General features: G+C 36.9%; 1 protein-coding gene and 2 long non-coding RNA genes across 6 annotated transcripts in view; 2 read left to right on the plus strand and 1 right to left on the minus strand.

Annotated features, from left to right (window-relative positions):
• The window catches only part of LOC136266886 (protein NLRC3-like), a 13698-nt gene extending 6295 nt beyond the window's left edge, over positions 1-7403 (plus strand). Inside the window, exons 2-8 of one of the 3 annotated variants that reach the window (XM_066061911.1) lie at positions 1217-1504; positions 2723-5594; positions 5652-5740; positions 5793-5876; positions 5976-6093; positions 6155-6246; positions 7143-7403. In XM_066061911.1, coding sequence (XP_065917983.1) covers positions 1217-1504; positions 2723-5574 — 3140 coding nt within the window. In that variant the 3' untranslated portion in view covers positions 5575-5594; positions 5652-5740; positions 5793-5876; ... (1 more) ...; positions 6155-6246; positions 7143-7403. Of the gene's footprint in view, positions 1-1216; positions 1505-2722; positions 5595-5651; positions 5741-5792; positions 5877-5928; positions 6247-7142 lie in introns of all 3 variants that reach the window. The other 2 variants (XM_066061912.1, XM_066061910.1) reach the window with 2 other exon arrangements.
• Positions 6569-10766, minus strand: LOC136266901 (uncharacterized). The gene is made up of 3 exons (XR_010706358.1): positions 10642-10766; positions 6708-6785; positions 6569-6629 (listed from the first exon to the last, which is right to left on the minus strand). It is a non-coding gene; the product is annotated as an uncharacterized lncRNA (long non-coding RNA).
• On the plus strand, positions 10592-20728 carry LOC136266900 (uncharacterized). Of its 2 annotated transcripts, XR_010706357.1 has the most exons (5): positions 10592-10894; positions 13080-13143; positions 15584-15714; positions 16005-16112; positions 16169-16280. It is a non-coding gene; the product is annotated as an uncharacterized lncRNA (long non-coding RNA). The 2 variants fall into 2 exon arrangements; XR_010706356.1 differs by lacking the exons at positions 16005-16112; positions 16169-16280 and adding an exon at positions 20508-20728.
• The last annotated feature ends 303 nt before the right edge of the window (positions 20729-21031 follow it).

A 21031-nucleotide genomic window follows, 5' to 3' on the forward strand; every position in this document is an offset into this window, starting at 1 on the left:
CTGACAACGCAATGTGTCAATTTGTGATAGTGCAATATGGCTTCCCTTGGGCTGTGTCATGCTTTTCGCCCGCATTTTCTGTAGCAACTGGATTCATTGCAGAGAAGTTGCTTGTATTGTTCTTCGTTTGTAATGCTGTGAACATAGCTACAAATGAAGTATAATGGCCACCTCACATTTCAGTGTGTAATTTTTTTTCTTTGTTTTTATAAAAAAAAGAAGAAAGAAAAAATTGCATAATTGATTATTGATTATTGAGGTATGCGTTCAGATGCAAAATTATATTATGGAATACCTGGTGCCATTCTTTCTTTTAATGTGGTACACGTGGATTCAGCAGTCATAATTGTGTTATTTAAAAAAGTAAACAAACAAGTAGAAGGAAATTAGGAATATTAAGCTGGATTAGAGATCAATGAACAAAAAAGCAGGGAGAGCCATGATGATGTAATTTGTCCACCACTTTTAGTCACTATCATTATTTTAAAAAAAGACTTCATGATGGTATTCACAACTGGTGTTCACAACTACTTTAAAAGCTTTAATCGCCATACCTAAGTGAGATTTTAAAAGCTGTCTCATGCACACATGAGATTGAAGCTATGGATCATGTGATCCTATATCATGTGACTATACCATGTCCACCACTTTTTGGCTGAACTGTGAAACTTGATGAAGCCAACACTAAAAGTAGTGAATGTGTTATACCAGAAACAACACTTCTTTCAGAACAGCTTCATGTTGACTTCGTCTGTATTAAATACCTCTAAAATAATTGCTGTTATGTTTAGTGTCTCCATGGTTTCTCTCTTTGAAAGCATTCCTTATACAGTTTATCTCTTAAGTAATCTCAAATGATGAAGTGTAAGAGTTAAATGGTATTATGGAGGTGTTTTTGGTAAGTGTCCAGTTTTGTCATTGAACACTAACTAGCAACCTCTCTGCAGGGGAAACCAGGTGGGTGGACTTTATCACTTACAAGGATTCTTAGCCTAGTACTGCATAACAAATGGATTTTTAATGACAGTAATGTACAGGCATGGTATCACAATAGTTAATAACAAAATATCGCGATATCGATACTTTCAAAATATCGCTATGTATCGCTAAAACGGTAGTATTGCTCAGCCCTAGTGTACATGTGTGTGTGTGTGCGTGTGTACGTGTGTGTGTGTGTATAAAACTCAGTCCTTACTAATGATCATAATGTATACAGGTAATAGTCGACCTATCTTAAGAGACCTGTATGATCAGGTGGTACCATCAATAGCAGACAAGTGGAGAGATCTTGGTGTGCAACTATTAGACCCTTCTCTAATAGACCAACGAGTATTGGAAGTGATTGCAGCAAATCACCCACATAGTGTTGAGGATTGTTGTAAGAGTGTGTTTGAGAAATGGTTGAACACACAAGAGGATGCCAGCTGGCAACAATTGCTAGAAGCTCTCAAGAGTGTTGAGTTGGGCTATTTATCCAGTCAGATAGAGAACAAGTTGAAGACAGGTATGATTTTTGTATTTACCACATTAATACATGTATCTCAGTACAAATGCGTTACTCACACTTAGCACCTGAGTAGTACACAGGTATTTCAGTAGTGGTTCTGTGTGTGTGTGTGTGTGTGTGTGTGTGTGTGTGTGTGTGTGTGTGTGTGTGTGTGTGTGTGTGTGTGTGTGTGTGTGTGTGTGTGTGTGTGTGTGTGTGTGTGTGTGTGTGTATCAGAGAGAGAGATAGAGTGCAGAATGGTAGTGCGTATACATCATCATTGAAACCGGGTCAGGTTATCCAGGCCAACCGGGTCACTTTTTCTCCAGGTCATCAGGGTCCGACCCAGTTTACAAATTATCTGGGTCTGACCCAGATTAGATCATGTGAGAAATGAAATAGTTCATTTGATGACGTGAAAACTTATAAATGCTATCGTGTAGGTCTTTCGAGAGCCACGACCCCCTTATCGTGTTACAAACATACGCTCAGCCATGCCCATTTAGTAGTAAGTGTAGTGTGTAGCACGAAGCTGTGTCCGTTGGCTGTCTGCAAGGTTTCGTGGAGCCACGCCCACTAATCGATTATTGTAAGAGTTGTATATAGTCAAGTCTTGCAGCAGGATAGAACTTTTGTGAACCACGCTCACTTCAATATATCGAGAAATTGTAATACTGGGTATGCATGAAGCTACACCCAATTGCTGTCTGTAAACTCACAGTAGTTATGTGGAACCAAAGCCCACTGACTGATTTATTATAAACTATAAACTTACCAGCTTAGTTATCACATAACTACTCGTTTACTCAACACGAATTGAACGCTCAAAACGTAGTCTCGCTTGCTTGAGACTACCCGAAACATAGCTCTTATTGCACACCTCAGCTTTAAATCCGGGTCTTACCCAGATTGCTATCCGAGTCAGTGGGTCATCTGGGTCAGCAGTAGTGGCCCGGTTTCAACGCTGGTATACATAACTAAACCTTATGTGTTTACATGACTATTAAACTACATAAATACATGACTACATGTTGGTTTGTTAACATCTCCTTCACCAGTCCACATCATTATCTGATTTACGGGTAACCTAATAATAATGTAATGTCCCTTATTGTGCTATTATTGTTTCTGTGTAAGAACTTAATTCATTCATTTTGTTTTTGTTAATTGTAATGCAGCAGTGCAATTAAGTAAAACACTTATACTAAGTTAGTTTACCTATTGTGGTTTGTGTAGGAGTCATTACTGGTATATCCTACCAGTCACATTTGAGTCATCACATGAGCAAATATTGTCAGTACCTGAAGGCTAGGTACAGGTCACTAGGGTTGATCTGTATTGATGAACAGTTAGATTGCTCATCATCAAAGTATGTTGGTTTGACTCTTGTGAAGATTGATAGACAAGGAAGAACAACATCAACAGAGAACAGAAGAGGTGATAGTGTTACTTTATCTGAAGCACTTGATGTAGAGGGAGAGATTAAAAAGGTGATTGTGATCAAAGGAGACCCTGGGATGGGTAAAAGTACCCTTGCCATAAACATTTGCAAATGCTGGGCAGAAGGTAGTTTATTACAAAATTATGATGTAGTAATTCTGTTGACCTTGCGCACCAAAAAGATACAAGAAGCTCAAACAGTTAATGATTTATTATTGATCCCAGATGATGAGTTGAGAGAAAATATTAAAAAACAAATTATCAGAAATTCAGGGGAAAGAATTTGTTTCATACTTGAAGGATATGATGAACTACCTCATGAATTACGCAAATCATCAGTGTTTACTGAGTTGAGGGAACACCTTCCTAATTGTACGATAATATATACATCTCGTCCAGAAGCTTGTGTCAGGTTGGAATGTGATGCATCCAGAATTATTAAAATAGAAGGATTTAACAAAAATTCTATAGGTGAATACATTTTAAGTACATTTGAAAGTGTTGATAATGGAGAAAAATTAGCATCTCAACTGAAATCACAGTTACATAAAAATTCGACAGTGAGGGGAATATTACACATTCCCATCAATGTTGCAATTGTGTGTCTCATTTTTTTTCACTTCTCAACATTACCAGAGACACTCACAGAATTGTACACTTTATTGTGTTTACGTTTGATCCTGAGATATATAACTGTACGAACTGTCAATGTTGCTAAAGTGGAGAAACTCCGATCATTGGATCATCTTCCAGAGGGTATTTCTGAACAGTTTGCCCAATTATGTTTTATTGCATACAAAGGAACAGAGAATGGAAATATCATATTTACCTCCCAATACTTATTGAAAATTGGTATTGTTGAGAATAAGATGAGTGATCTTGGACTATTAGTGACTGCCCCCAGTACCTCAGTGTATGGCACAGAGAAGTCATATAATTTTCTCCATAAAACACTACAAGAGTTTTCCACAGCATGGTACATCTCCAAATTGTCCCTACAAGATCAACTGAAGTGTATAAACACTTACTGGAATGATCATAACTATATAATGGTGTGGGGATTTTATTCTGGTATTACTGGACTGAATAACAACAAAGAAGTACTAAATTGTATACCACTACCATATAAACTGGTGAAGTCAGATCTTACTGTGAGGAGAATACAACACTTGATGGATTGTATGTATGAGGCACACAATAGTGAATTGTGTCAAATAGTGGGAGACCACCTTGATGGTAACATTGAACATGATGCAGCACATGTCATTCACTATTTCCTAACTCACTACAAGGAAACAATGAAACAAGTAAATTGTGGATCATACTGGAATGATGATGAGTTTCAGTTGTTAGTTACATCATTACAGAGAAGACAATCTCAACATAACAATGACAACCTTATCCTTAATATACCAGGTTGCAGGATTACACACCAGTTATTTTCCTTACTTGTTCATTTGATGTCAACACAGTATCCTATTGTTGAACTAAACATTAATGGGATAGAAGTTCAGTCAACAAGTGATATGGTTTCTACTGGTGATAATCCAAACTCAAATGTAACATCTACACATATGGTACTATCCCAGTTATTCACCGGTAGTGACACTCTCAGTGTATTAGACATCAGTAGAACTGATATTGGTCCTGAGGGAGCTGCCTGTTTTGCTGATCTTAGAAATGTTTTAATTCATGACCTTAGAATGGGACGGTGTAAATTAGGCCCTACAGGAGCAGACAAGATTGGTGAATTTTTGTATCACAATAACTCCATTGTGTCTATTGATCTTAGTTGGAATGATATTAAGGACAGTGGAATGGAGAGGTTAGTGTATCATTTGAACAAGAGCAACAAACTACAACACCTTAACCTGAAGGAAAATAAGATCACTGCAGTTGGTGCTAACCACCTGAGAAGACTGATAGCAACTGATCATCCAACACTCACCAGTATTGAGTTGTCGTGGAATCCTCTAAAAGATGAAGGAGTTCATGTGATCTTATCATCACTGACAGTAACAATGGAACACATTGGATTGAGGATGGTAGACATGACATCATCATCTTGTGCCATCATTGGCACTTCATTGAACAAGATTAAGTCTGTCAGTTTTGACCTACGTGATGACTATGAAGTGATGAGTTTAGCCAACACCACTGTGTTGAAACAACTTGAATTTGTTATTAATAGTGATACAGCTAACCACAAGATGTTGAGTGCTATCAGACAAAGTGATAATATTGAAACATTAAAACTTAACTATTGGTACATCAAGGAGTGGGTAGCAGATATCACTAAACTATTAGAGTGCAGTAAGACACTTACACAATTGACCATCAGAAGTAATAAACAACCACCTCAAGATATACTACTAATAGCTGATTCCTTGACAGTCAACAATTCAGTAAAAATATTCAAATATGGTGATCAGTACATGGACCAGACAACAACTCTAAAATTTTTGGAACAATTAAAACAAGCTTACACAGTGGAGGAAGTAACATTAGGAGTGTCAGATGAGGCTTATCGTGATTATCAGTTCTTAGGAGATGTGGAGAAATGTGTCCAGCAAATCAACCACATTAGGAGCACAAAGGGTGTGTCCAGTCTACTAAAAGTGAAGATTGCTTATACAATCATAGTATAGCCCATCCAGATCCCTCACTGGTAAGTACTGGGTCCACTGTATATGATCAATTGTTAGTTACATATCACATCTCCCAGGAATGCTGCTCACAATGTGGTACATAGTGTTATGTTATTGGACTGTTCCCTTGTACTGACCAGCACAAGTAACACCCAAACTACATCAGGTGATCAACCCTCTCACTATTGGTCACTGTGTTATGTACCTGTTGTGACCAGACTTGTCCCTTCAAGAGAGTGTAGTGGTCAGTGAGACAAGAACATTTCATGGACAATACTCTCATGTGTTGACTACTGGAAATGGTATGTTACCTTAATAGACTAACATGACTATATTACTGTTGTGTTCTCTTAGGAAGAAAATGAGCACACAAACACTTATATGTAACTTGTTCCCCTTAGGTACAAATTATGAGGTGTGGATCCATATACCAGGAATGATTCCTAGACCACACCTATCAGCTGGAGTGGAGTGTTAGTAGGAACTGATCACAACTCTTACTCTTTTGATGGACGTGTGGTACTTCATTGATCTGTATACGTTGTGTACGATAGTACATATTCATGTGTATATCTTGTAGGGACATGATATTCCCATCTGGTACTAGTCCAGTTGTTATGGGAGGATGATCAGTGAGAGCCATCACCCCATCATGTCAGTGGTACAGGACAAGTGAGTACACCAAGTGATTGTGTAGTGAATACTGTATGGTGTGGAATATTTTGATGGGTGAACGTGTTGATGAAAGAGATAGTCCAGAACCTCATAGAATGGACACCTTGATAATTGGACACTTGTCTATGGTCCCATTATATACACTTGGTCACCTGAATTATGACAACTCACTAATGACAGTACAGTGGCTTGCAGCTGGAATAGTACTATTTTTGTAATTGTTTTATTTTCACTCATCAAAATGTGACTGGATCTGTGAAAACCACACATATCATGCATTTTATGAATTCTTGATTATTAAATATTTATAACGTTTTAACCAAGTGTATGCTCTAGCAAAGTTTCAGCCTCATATGCCAATAAATTTTGGAGTTACAACCCTACAAAATATCAACAGCAGAAAGATTGATTTGTACAGCAAGTAAAATAAATTGTAGACACAAATGGTTGTAACTTACGAACGTGGTGACATGGAAATTTGCACCATCATGAATAGGGCCGGGAATCAATTTCTGGATAAACATTTCCTTTCTTTACTATATACAAAAAGAAAGATCAGTTGTATACTATCACTGTGATGAGATGTAAACAAGCACACATAACTATTTATATACCGGAACTACTATACAAAGATTTTTGAACTCCTCTTGAATAGGCAAAAGAGATAATATCCAGGTTTTATCATTACATCCTTTCTTCATAATAACAAAGCATTCAAAAACTTGTCGAAATCTTACAACAATGTGTGTATTTCACCCATTGTGAACACTGTAAAATTTAGGTTTGTGCGATTATGTCAGATTTTCACAGATCCAGTCACAATTTCACATGTCAGTAAAGTACACAACAGTTCTTGTGTTTCATGTTGTTACTGTTGGTTTGTGTCTTTGTAGCCATGAAATGTCTCACTATTGTGAACACACCAACAAAAGGACCAATGGAACAACATTACAAGACATCATCTTAAGACTCATCATGTAACTTGTGCTGGTCACCTTAAGGGACCAGTCCAATAACATAACACTATACACCATATTGTGAACAGTATTACTGTGAGATGTGTAGTACTGTATGTATTATTTATGTATTATTTTCTAGTGAACGCTAACTGAATAGCGATAAAGTCTTTTATTATCAAGAGGCATTTTTTCTGATCTACATTGTTATGGGTACAACATGTACATAGCTACATATTACAGTGGAGTTGATTATCCGAATTAACAAGGGGGTAGGCTAGGGATGTTCGTATATTTGAATAGGGTGTAAATTTATACATCCATTGATTTATTCACAGCTTTGTTCAATTACTCTAACAAAACATACACTTTTGACAAAATACCCTAATTGAGTAGTCAATAGGCCTGAGCCTATCACACTTTTCAATTTGCCTATCATGCTTTTAAGCAATGATCCAAAATTTCCCTCATTTAATTATGCCCATTATGCTCTGAATATGCTCATATAAAATTGTGTCCTGACTGCTCTATTGGAGTATCTGTGAACGTTGTATTAGAATATTTCAACATGTGGTGACTGTTAGAGATCTTTAATTAATCTTTTCTTCACAACTTAGTGTGTTTGCACACTATCAAGATGCAAAATAGGCAGTTTGAGCTTCCAATGCACAAAATATGGTGCTGTCTTGGTGTTGTACGCACCAATTATAAGATAAATATTAAATCTCCATAAATATATTGATAAATCCATTAATAATACATCCATAAATAATACATCCTACTATAGTCTCAAGTAGTCACTATAGTCTCTAGTGGTCACTCTACTAGAGACTATAGTGACCACTAGAGACTATAGTGACCACTAGAGACTATAGTGACTACTTGAGACTATAGTAGGATGTATTATTTATTGATGTATTATTAATATCAATATATTTATGGAGATTTAATATTTATCTTATAATTGGTGCGTACAACACCAAGACAGCACCCAAAATATGCCTGTTATATTGACATAATGCTTAATATATTTGGCTACTCGTTTATTACCAAATTATGCTGGCATAATCAGCACAGGCTAGGCCTAGCAGTTAATTTTGGTATTTGGATAATTGACTCTCTATGCACTGTATAGAAAATTCTGTAATTTTCCAAAATATCTGATTTAATTCATTCCACACAACTGTCTTAAACAATTATTGTTGTAAACAGCAGATTAGTATATATTATTTTGTAAAATGGACACAATTGTATCTTCTCTGTGTACTGTTCAAAGTGCAAAATTAATTTAACTAACTATAATACACAAAATTTCCTGTATCACAAGTCACAACAACACTGCTAGTGTAGTCGTCATCCTGTAGTCAACAACACATGAGTACAGGAGGTGTATAATTATGAACAAAAGTGAATTTGCAGCAGTGTTTGCAGTGGCGGATCCAGGATGGGGCATTTGGGGCAAATGCCCCCCCCCCCCCCCCCCTTCAAGAAATTGCATACAAGATCGAGATACTCTAATAGAGCAGTCAATTACTCTAATAAAGCAGTCATAATGTTCATGAGGCAGTGTAGCTTACCTATGAAGCTACAAATAGAATTTTATTTTATATAACAGACGTGATATAGTTGGTAAGGATAACTAGCTATTATTGTTGTGACCTTTTTTTTTTTTTTTTTTTTTTTTTTGGTCTTCAACTGGTTTTCAGCAAGTTTTTTTTGGTCTTCAACTGTTTTTCAGAAAGGTGCCCCCCCTCTTTCGAAACTCTGGATCCGCCCCTGGTTTGTACACACCATACTGACAGTTAGACCCTCTCCCCATATAAATATTGTGAACTCTTGGTAGGCCTAGAGGGCTGGAGTGCTATGCCAGCATAATCACACTATGGAAAATAGATTGATACTCCCTAATAGAGCAGTCAATGGAAACTGCCAACTACAATAGAGCACTCTCAAATGCATTGTACATAACACCTTAGATTGATACTCTCTAATAGAACAGTCACTTTGTAGTGAAATACTTTAGTAGAGCATTCACTGATTAAAAATGTTCCAAGATAGTTGTAAATTTTTGCTAACTTACGGAACACTGTAAAGCATATAAGGTGAAGATTTTGGGAAATTCATGAAAGCAATTTGGAGTATAATTATAATTGACTAAGGCCTAACTATGTATCTGATATCTCATTCAACAGCTCACATGGGAGGTTGTATTGGAACAAAAAAACAGGTTTGCAGCTTCTTAATTTGCTGAATTAAAAAGTCTTTGAAACCTGTGTATTAAGGACACCTTGGGACTGATCAAATGTACATGTCCTAATTATCAAGGTGTCTTGATTTTTAGGGACCCGCCGATTATTCTGGCATAATAATGAACATATAATAGGTGCCTGAAAGCATTGAGCATAATGCTAGCTAATAGGCAGAACACTTGTGCAATACTATAAATTCTTGCTTATCAAAATACATATCACAGAAAAAGAACGATATACTCTAATAGAACAGTCAGTAACTTTAATAAAATAATCAGGTAACAGACTGTTCTTTTAGAGTATCTTTTCTGTGACATTTTGATAAGCAAGTCTACTTCAGCCACTTACTGTTTTTTTTTAGAATTTTTTTTATTTTTTCTTTAACATAAAAGATAATAATAATAAATGCTCAAACAGTGGGCAGAGAGGCAAACTCTGCCCAATCCTGTGATGATGGAATTGTTATTAGAAACACATGATGGGAACTGAGGTATAAATTTAGAGCATAATTTGAGCATAAGGCCATCATTATTACATTGCTTGTTTCCCATCACTTAGTGCAACAAAACTGATGTGGGAGGTGATTATTGATTATTAGTTATACAGTTGACTGCTCTGTCTGAACACATGACTGCTCTATTAGAGTATCTCAATCTTGTACAAGATTATGTAGCCTCAGCCTGTTCAACAAGGACTCCAACCCCTCACAGTTAACAAAATAATATGTTGATATGTGTTTACCATTATAGCTGAGTTATTTAGTGCCTCCCTCCATACCAATAGTGCAGTCATGTGATCAATAATCAAATAATTAAATTTTGATGTGGCTACCTAAAAATTGATACGGGTGGTGATGGGAAACAAGGAATAAAATAATGATGACCTAATAGGTAAATATTGAACATTAATTTAAACATAATAATTTTTGAGCAGTGCAGCATAGCCGGCATAATAGATAAAATAATGAACATAACTGATTGGCGAGTCCCTACTATTTTCCAGGTCAGTTTACAAGCTATTAAGGGATACTTTGGGACCTTAACTAAGTACCCAGACTATGCTGATGTCCTCAATTTTCAAGCATGCTGATTACCTAGGCTTAACTGTACTAATTAGACCTCTGAAAATGAATGCAGTGACTGTTCTATTAGAGTATTTAATTTCCTGTGTGCATGTTATACACATACCCTTCCTAATGGACTGGTTGGTTGTTCAGGACATGTTAACCATCCTATTTACTATGGTATCGATGTGGGCATCAAGTAGAGATCGGAATTTTAGATTATTCCAACTAAAGCCCACTCCAAGTTCAGATCAGACCCCACAGTCGGTCGTGTTTTAGTCTCGGATTTGGTAGAGTTAAAACAGCAGCCAATTCGCTAAGTCACGAAACATGTCAGAAGAGTGGCGTTTGGTCCTGGACAATGCATTAAAGGTTTGGTGAGCTTTTTTTATATCTACGTGTGTGCATACAGTCTAGCGCAGCCAGACCAAAGAAATGGTGCTGGCTGCACAAAAATAGTGTGTCTAAACTGTTTTTTTCCTGCTCAATCCAACCCAGTGGTTTAAGTCACGTGATCATAGACCTCTATGAAAACTGCAATTGGCTGGCTTGTGAATGATGCAAGTCCCCAGTCTGAATTATTGGGCTGTATCAACTGATGAAGCAGTTTCATCCTAGTCTTACTTGTGTGCCTGATGACTTGTGTGATGGTGGCAAATAAACTGTCTGGTCACTGTTGCACACATTTTGTGCACGTTTCCATTGCCGAATCAAATCACTTTGTGGACTCTGACAAACAAACACCATGCATAAAGGACTGAATCTAGGTTACAGACTGTGTTTATTAACACCATGGATTAGGATCTTTGTTCCCCTAGCACATAAACCATTGGTAAAGGAAAGAATGTGGTCCACTTTTGGATTTGTGAAACAGCAAAATTGTCAAGGAAGGCCTTCAACAATGTTTCAAATACCTCACCAAGACATTACCAGTACAATCTTTACTTCAGTCTGATCACATGAGGTGACTGGCACAATTATTATGCCATCCTTGGTAATAATACTGTGATGTAATGTGATTGCATTCTTATGGGAAGTGACCAGACAATTTATATGCTGCCTCCATACAAACCATCTGGCATGCGAAACTAGTTTTGGCCTTCGATTCTCAGGTGCATGTATTTTTGAAAAGCTGGTTTCACAATGGGAGGATTTTCACCTGGTCCACATAGAGATATTAATGAAAATTCTTAAAATTGCCATCTACTAAAGTGGTACCTGTAGATCAATATTTTAAACAAGTTGCTCAGGTTGTCATCTCTCGATCATGTTATTTAATGTACAATCAGTGGCATAGCTAGGGGGGGCAAGGATAAGATACAACTAAGCGTGTGAAGTGTGCCAAACTAGGGGGCCTGGGGGAATCTCCCAGGGAATTTTTTAAAATTAATGTTTTGAGATTAAATTTCAGATTTTTTACAGTAAATGATGCTTGAATATCATACCATCAGGGTATACTTCTGATCTAGTCACATATAACATTCTGACGTTCTCAAAGATATAATAATAACTTTAGAGGCGCTTGTGACGATCATCATTTGGAAGAGTCAGAAATACAACCAGATAGTTTCATAAATGTGTTATGATTGATTAAAAAGGTGAATTGTGGAGCATTAGTGGTAAGAAGACAGTTGAGTACTTAACAGATGGCTTGATAGGCTGGCCAAATTTTCGGGGGCCATGTCCTCCCCCCTCTTACTTTTCCTATGATTGGAATTATCAATTATGGGACATGTATGGTATATTTATTCCTAGCCACTGTTCTGGTTATCTTACTAGTATCTGTGTACTCCTGAGGTTTGGTCCTCTTTTTCACATTTTTTTTTTTTTTCCTTTTTTTGTGTACCGAGAACTACACTAAATCATCATAAAGATGATTTAGTAGTCAAATACGCAAGTGTGTTGTATTTCATTTAAACTTTAAACAAAGTAGTTTTGAAATCGTCCATTATACACCAATCATTGTTACACCCTACCCAACCCAGATCAGACAGGTAGTGGGGAAGTTAGTAGTCACACTTACTCATACGCACACGCACACAACTACCATCCTTACAAAATGTCTTTATACTTTCACTCCCAAAGCAGGATGAGCCAGCTATTTTCTGACATCAATAACATTACATTTGAGGATGATTTACTGATGGACCTCGATCTAGACATCATCCCTGAGTCACAATCAACGAAGCCTCCCTCAGGTGCCAACCAAGCCACACCCCTGGAGGAGGCAGGCAAACGCCACCTTCATGCTCTCCTGGAGCTTAAGACACCCATAATTAATCCCAGGTTTGAGGCCACCACCCCCTAAAAAAACAATTGAATACACATTTTTATCCAGTTAACAGTTTTTATCCAGTTAACAGCAAGGAGTTCAGTAGTGAAGTTTTCTATTTCACCTTGCTCAAAACCATCCTTACCAGTTTTCTCTCCAAATGCTAAAACACTTTCAAATTATGTTAGCATTTATCAGCCAATATTAATCATTTCATTAGTACCTCTGTTTCTTATTGTTTCACCCAGTGACCTCATTAGTGACTTGAGTAATGATACTGGTTGTTACAGGGGTGGAGGATGATCAGGAGGAAGAGATGTTCTCACTGGATGACTCATTATTTGATAATTTGAAGTGAGTTAACGAAGTACACTTTGGGACCAAGCTCATTTTACTGCATTGCAAATGAAAGGGTTTTCCCCTTTCAGGGTTATATTATTTTTTGCCACACCCGAGTTCTGAACTTGGAGGGTTTGATGAAAGAGTTTTCACTTTATGTGTGTTGGGCTTGTATGTAGGACCAGTAGATACTTAGTATACAGTTTCCATCCCAAGTATTAAACAAACTTATATGTGACTAAATTTTGGAAAATTACCCATATGGGTGCATGTGAAATAATTAGAATTTTCATGTTTAGTGGGTTGCTATAGTATGTTCACGTTGAGCTGAACCCTGAAAAACAGCTAAAATTAAAAGTAGATTTTTCTCTCAACAGAGTTAACATTTCTGCCAACCAGATGATTATTGGTAACAGCAAAGGTGTCAACAACAGACACGTACGGTTTGGCTCCATTACAAGTTCGGGAAAGGGCTCTAATGGACACTGTATTTATATGGCTTCTCCATAGGAAATGTATTGTGAAAATTTTGATTGGCCATAAATATTATGTCAAACATTTGAACAACAAGATTTTGAAATATTTTTAGTGGGTCTAGCAGTACTACAAATGAGCCAAATTTCAAGATCGTGTGTAATTGCATCCATGAGTTATTAAATGTTTTTGAGGATTCAGCTCAACGCAAACATACTATAATAAGAGTAGGGCACAGTTTTGAAAATATTTCAAGAATTTTCTTGCAATTTAAGGTATTGGGAATAGTTTAAATCATCAAGTAGATTTGCACTATAAAGTTTGCGATTTGATCATTAAAATATTTTTGGTGTCAAATGCGCGCATAAGGGTGATTTTCCAAAATTTGGTCACATATTACACAAGTACACACAAGTTAGAATACCGTAGTCTGGAAAATATTCATTGTAAATATTTTTTAATTTGTGGACAGCAGGGCTGATGGAAATCAATCATATGTACAAAAAATTTTAGCAGTCCTGGAATTGTAATTGTGAATTACAGTACCTCAGATAAGGTTTGTTTAAGCTCTTCATCCACACTTGTTGTATATAGCTCAGGTGGGTTGTGGATATTTGTAGCGTGTAGCATGTTACAGTGTTGAAGTTGTTGGCTTGTAGTGTGTATGTTTCATTCTGCCACTACTCCTCACTATGAGATTTATTGGCTAAAGAATTCTTTCTTTGAGACATTCCTGCATGTGTAGGACTTTTTTTGTTAAAATATTTTTGTGGTTGGCCGGCGGCAACATTCGCAAAAATTTAAACAATACTATTTTAGCCCTTGTATATGGACAAGTATCCCTGTTTATATGGTTGCCAGGAGACCACAATAACCAGGGATCAGTGGCAAAGGTTGCTAGACAAACAGAAGTATTGTTTGCTAAACAGGTGTGTTAATGTTGTTATGGTAGCAAGATGTGTATCACATGACCTCACTAATTCTTTAACAACACATTTTCTGTTTCAGAGGTACGTAATATGTACTTTATTTACAAAGGTGTCAAGACCAAAATTGGAAATTTACTATAAATTGATGTCCTGGAATTGTGTGGGCATGGGCTGCATGGTGACATCATAAAGGGACTTACCGTGTATGGTTTAATCATAGATAATATACCCCCTGGATTGGAGACTAGTAAGCGCTCCTGGTTACAGGCTGGTTTCGTGCCCCCTTCAATAACAAGACAAGTTTCTCTGGGCGAAACAAGACTCACCACTGGTAAAAGGTTCTTTCTCAAGATGTTTTGGAAGCCAACAGCAAGTTTCGAGGCAAATTGGCTCTTTATTGTGCGAACGGTAGAAACGAAACTGAACGCAAGATCAGCTGGTTTGGACACATTCAAGAAAAACACTGAAACCCTGTACGCTACGCCTTTCGCACTCAGACCATACCATGGAGCATTATTTGATGACTTCATAGTATAAATTGTGTAGCGATACTGTTTAGAATCACAGAGCTTCCAATTTTGCCAAAAAATACCATCTCAAAAACCTACCAAAGAAGTTATGGAAGGTATATTATTTAGCCGAAGCAATTCTTTATAGCATAGTTAACCTTGTGATACTTTCTTTTTCTACCTACAGCACTTAGTTTAGCCAAGAATGTGCTTCCAAAAAAGCATGTAATCTGCCATTGTAAGGCCTTCCGACCAAGTGATGTGAAGTGGTCCAACTAACCAGAACAATTATCATAACAACACCACAAGTCAAAAATAAAGTCGTTCATGCCACCGTTCTGCTGTAATAGGATTAAATTTGTTGAAGCACGAAACCAGCCTAAGGACACTGGTTCTTGTACAAAGTCTATGGGCGCGGCGCAGTTTCCAATCCAGGGGGTATATTTTCTATGGTTTATTTGAGTCAGTAATTTGTATAGTACATTAGATGAGATTATAGTATACACTTGTATATAATTTCTCGGATTGAGCTGGTCATTTTAGGTGGCGAAGATGTTTAAGCAATACTGGCTGGTTGTGATCTTCCCAGTGATCCTGAGATACTACAGATGGTGATTGAGAGCTCACAAGCTGAAGTTACCTCCCTACAAGCTAAAGAATAGCAGAGGAAGATGGTAAGCTGCTAACTACTAAGCTATACATACACACATAATCATTCCATTGATCAAACTACTTAATGTTGTCATGGTAACACATGGTGGCTACCTGTTATATGATCCACTTTCATAATCCACACACGTTCACTAGTTAATGTCCCATATAAACTATTACAGTATGACAGGTAATTTGGTGAAAGAAAAAGTTGATGAATTTTGAAAATCAGATTATCACACTGTAATTGTGACCGGATCTGCAAGAACCCCACATGTTAGCACATTTTTAAAATTCAATTTTCTTTTTATAGATAGCCAAAAGAATGACCAACCAAAGTTTCAGCATTAGAAGCCAAGAATTTTTGAAGTTACAGCCCTACGAAGTGGTAACAGCAGAAAACTATGAATCGATTTGTACAGTATGTAAAAACTATGAATCGATTTGTACAGTATGTATGTGGAAAATATTTTACAGGCACTTAAATAAACAGTCGTATATTACGAATGCAATCCTCTACTGGGATAAAACTTACACCACCCGATTCTCCATGAAGAGGTGCCTACAGGCGATAAACTGTGAACAAAGTGTTAGTGAACCACTCGTCCATCGTGAGTCAAACTAATGCTCATATCTTCTGTTTCATTTGGAGTACTGACATGAAACAAAGATTTTTGAACTCCCCTTGCTTTGGGAATCATGATGCTACCAAAGTTTCTGCCATTAGCACCTTCCTTCATTGTAAGACAAGTGGTCAAAAAATTTACACAATTATTTTAAATTTTAAATTTATTTCACCCATTGCATTCTGCTGTAAAATTTAGGCTTGTGAGATTCTTGCAGATCTGATCACAGTTTATCAAACCTTGGTAAGTGCCACTGAAAGTGATCTACACAATATTTTTCTTCCACCAATAATTTCCTGTTGTCTGTGTAAGAAAGTTAACATAATCATTGAATGATTGGTTAGTCCCAACTCCCAAGGTGTCCATGTTATATAATTGTCATGTTCCCATGTACATAATGATATATGGTGACACCTCACTAATACAACCACCTCATTACTGAGGTCAGTATTTGAAGTTCCCATAAATTGTAGGCGAAGTTCGAAGTACACCTTAGCTGTGTTTGGGACTTACTTGACATGGTCACTATACGTGTTAGGTGTCTTATTAATTATAATGAGATCTTGTAGTACATGTAATAGTTGTAACATGGATTTGCCTGATATGTATGTCCAGAGCCCGAGGGGTGTGGGTATGTACAAATCCCAAGTACCCATGTTACAGCTAATTCCATTTCAATCTAGTAGCCTGGGTGAGTAACCACCCATGCCAATACGAGTGTAACTGAATGTTTCTGAAAGATTCAATTACACTGTATGGCTAGGCAGCGTGTAACATTGTAGCAACGTTTGTTATAATGAATGGATGAGTCCAAAGGATATTATGCAAAAGTCAAGTTGGGTAAACCTCGGGGGAATTTCAAAGTGGTTTAATGGTATCGTGTTGAAAGACTAATCATTGTGATTGGACCTGCAAGAACCCCATATTAGCACATTTTCGAATTCCATTTTATTCCATTTTCTTCATCTAGATAGACAAAGGGATGGTCAACTGAAGTTTCAGTTCCAGAAGTCAAGAACTTTCGAAGTTAGTGTTACAAAGTGGCAACAGCAGAGAAATTGATTTGTACAGTGACAATATGGAAAGTAAACTACACAGGTGCTTAAATAAACAGTCTTAACTTTCAAATGCAGTCCTCTACTGGGATGCAACTGACACCATCGGATTCTCCATTATCAGGTGAATCCATTGCTGGGTAAGTTTCATCTTTCAGGCCCTGAGAGAAGGCAAAAACATGAGAAAAAACAATGGTGAACCGCTTGTCCAATGTCAGGCAAACTAACGCTCATATCTTCTCTCTCCTTAGAAGTACCAATGATTTTTGATCTCTTCTTGCTCCATAGTTTTTGCGAGATGTTGCTGTTATCACCTTCCTTCATCGTGGAACAAGCGCTCAAAAATTTATGGAATTGTTTTCAATTTTTAAAATATTTTTCGTCCATTGCTTTTATTGCATTCTATTTTGAAATTAGGCTTCCACTATCTTACAGATCCAGTCATAATTATAATGTATACTAAAGGCCTAAGCTTTGTTATAGAGTGGTTAACTCATGTTATCTGTAATGTGGGCGTGGTCCATATTCTAAAAAAATTCCGAAACACTTGTAAATGCACAATAAGACTAGTTCTACCTTTAACTATTGTTTCCCAACTTGTAGAATGGCAAGGATACTGTGCATATCATGTTCCAATTTATGAAAATAGTGATGTGAGTGGTATTTAATTTTATTCCCATAATCCATTTCAGTTGCAGTTGAACCCTTTAACAATCAGGGTGATACCACTATACATCAAGGCTATACTTTCTTTTGATAAAAGTGGCTTGTTGTTTAGTACAACCACTTTCTCAGGATACATCTCAATGTACACCAGTGTACATTTAGTTGTATCCCTGTGAAGAGGTATACATGGCAAGTATCCTATAAAATTCCTTTGATCTCAGGTGTGAAAATCTTACATACTTGACATGATCACTGTATAAGTCCCAAACATACTTCATGACCTCATTAATAAGACCACCTCATTATAGTGACCACGTCAAGTAAGTCCCAAACATACTTCATGACCTCGTTAATAAGACCACCTCATTATAGTGACCATGTCAAGTAGGTCCCAAACATACTTCATGACCTCATTAATAAGACCACCTCATTATAGTGACCATGTCAAGTAGGTCCCAAACATACTTCATGACCTCATTAATAAGACCACCTCATTATAGTGACCACGTCAAGTAGGTCCCAAACATACTTCATGACCTCATTAATAAGACCACCTCATTATAGTGACCACGTCAAGTAGGTCCCAAACATACTTCATGACCTCATTAATAAGACCACCTCATTATAGTGACCACGTCAAGTAGGTTCCAAACATACTTCATGACCTCAGTAATAAGACCACCTCATTATAGTGACCATGTCAAGTAGGTCCCAAACATACTTCATGACCTTAATAATAAGACCACCTCATTATAGTGACCATGTCAAGTAGGTCCCAAACAGAGCTAAGGTGTACTTCATGACCTCATTAATAAGACCACCTCATCATGTCAAGTAGGTCCCAAACATAGCTAAGGTGTACTTCATGACCTCATTAATAAGACCACCTCGTTATAGTGACCATGTCAAGTAGCGGTGCACCAATACTATATACCAATATAGAAATTAGCTGATACCGATACTTTGCCATAGAAGTATCACCATGCCTTCAATAAGCCGCTTACTTAAAATACGTTGTTAATATCTTATACGTAGCACGTGTACTGCTTGTTGGTTTTGTGGCCATCGTGTATTAAATCACAACCACATTATGGTTTCAGTGAATCTTGTTCTGTCCATTCTAACAATCATAATCATTACTGGTTTCTTTCAAGTAGTTCATGGCTATAATTATAAGATGATCTACACACAGTAGTACTTCTGTAATAAAACACATTTAAAAACAATGGGTAAAAAATGCAAGCTTCAGAAAAAAATTATGCAAGTTTTTATCACCTTGCTGGTCGGTGAATTGACACTCCAGTGAATGAATAAATCCTGGGAATCATCGTTTTCCCCTATTCATAGGGAATTCAAACATCCTTCACACACAGGTGTGTTTCTGAGTTAAGACATTTGTTTATGTTGTGGTGACAAGAATGCATGACAATTTCTTCAATGAATTCGCCTTCGTTCCGAATCACAGAAGAATACCTTTGGCAAAACTATACCTTGGTGGATTCACAAATTCATGACAAATACAATGAACAAAGATTCAACTCCGTACACTGTTGGATCAGTAAGTTATGATGGTTTATGTAAGCCCCTGTAGATTATTTTCTCAATGTCTTCTGTACATATTGATTTATTCGCTTGTCCAGGTGTCTACTGCTGTATTTCCCACACTGCTTATCTTATGAAGCTGAACCTTAGCCAGTCCATTCCTCCGATCTGACAACAAAGAACCAATAAAACGAATTTTGATAAATGTGCATATGTCGACAGTTTTCTAAAATTAGGTCACATGTTATGTTATTTCTGTCATTCCATTCCACTATGTAGTATATATGCCACCATCCTTGATAAAATGATGCCATATAAAGTATCGGTATGGTATCGGGTACTTTAACCATAACTGATACCAATCTGGTACAACAAAAAATGGCTGACTAATAAAAATATTAGTATTGGTAATGTCAAGTATGGTACAGTGTACAAAAAAGCTACCAAAGGGTTTGTGAAGTCTGTTAGGTTGCCAACAGATTTTGTAAGGTTTGCAATTGGTATGCAAAAGGATTGCAAGTGTTCCCATGTTGATTATGGGGTTCATGAAGCCATACACATAAAACTAAACTAGATAAATTAGTAATTTATACTGTATCAGGTTAGTAAAACTAACACAACATGGCTTTGTGATTAACAGGCTTCATAAAGCCCATGTGATCAGCTCACAAATAAAACATCACACCTAACAAGCACGTGCGAACTATCACGACTATACTTTGTTACTTTTTTGTGCAGTGTACTGTAGGTCCAAAAGATGTACTTCATGATCTCATTAATAAGACCACCTCATATAGTTACCACTTCAAGTAGTTCCAAACATAGCTAAGGTGTATACACTCCATGATCTCATTACTATGACAACCTTGTTGTAACAGTCACATATTCCAATACAGTGTACTTCACTCATTTTGTTATGTTTCCCAGGATAAGGCGATTTTGGGTGGAGAAGATGTTGAAGCAATGATAGCTGGTTCTGATCTCCCAAAATAATGGATCAAAGAAACAAGAACTACGTACTAAAATTACTGTTCAATTGGAATATTACATATGTGTTCTATTAGAGTGATTGACCAGAACTGTTTACTGAATTTTTATTTTTTGTAAAAAAAAAGAAAAAAAAAAGAATGTGTACACTTTGTAATTGAATTTAAATTCACAAGTTAATTCAACAAGTTTATGTTCATATTTCTGACAATTTCTCCAATAATTCAGGGATGACAGACTGTAGCAATGTAGATGAACCCTCTGGCAGTAAACAGCAGTATCCAAGTTGTTGCTGTACTACTGAAGCTGTCTGCTAAAAGTCTGACAAGGGTGTGTATATACCTGCCATTGTACCAGCCAGTTGCTGTACTCAGTTGTAACAACATATAGTGTTGTATTTGGGGTAGACTGAGTGTCTGATCTTGTGTGGGACCTCATGGTTGCCGTGGTGGCTGAAAATCCCA

This window comes from Dysidea avara, chromosome 9, assembly GCF_963678975.1.
Source record: "Dysidea avara chromosome 9, odDysAvar1.4, whole genome shotgun sequence".
NCBI lineage: Eukaryota > Metazoa > Porifera > Demospongiae > Dictyoceratida > Dysideidae > Dysidea > Dysidea avara.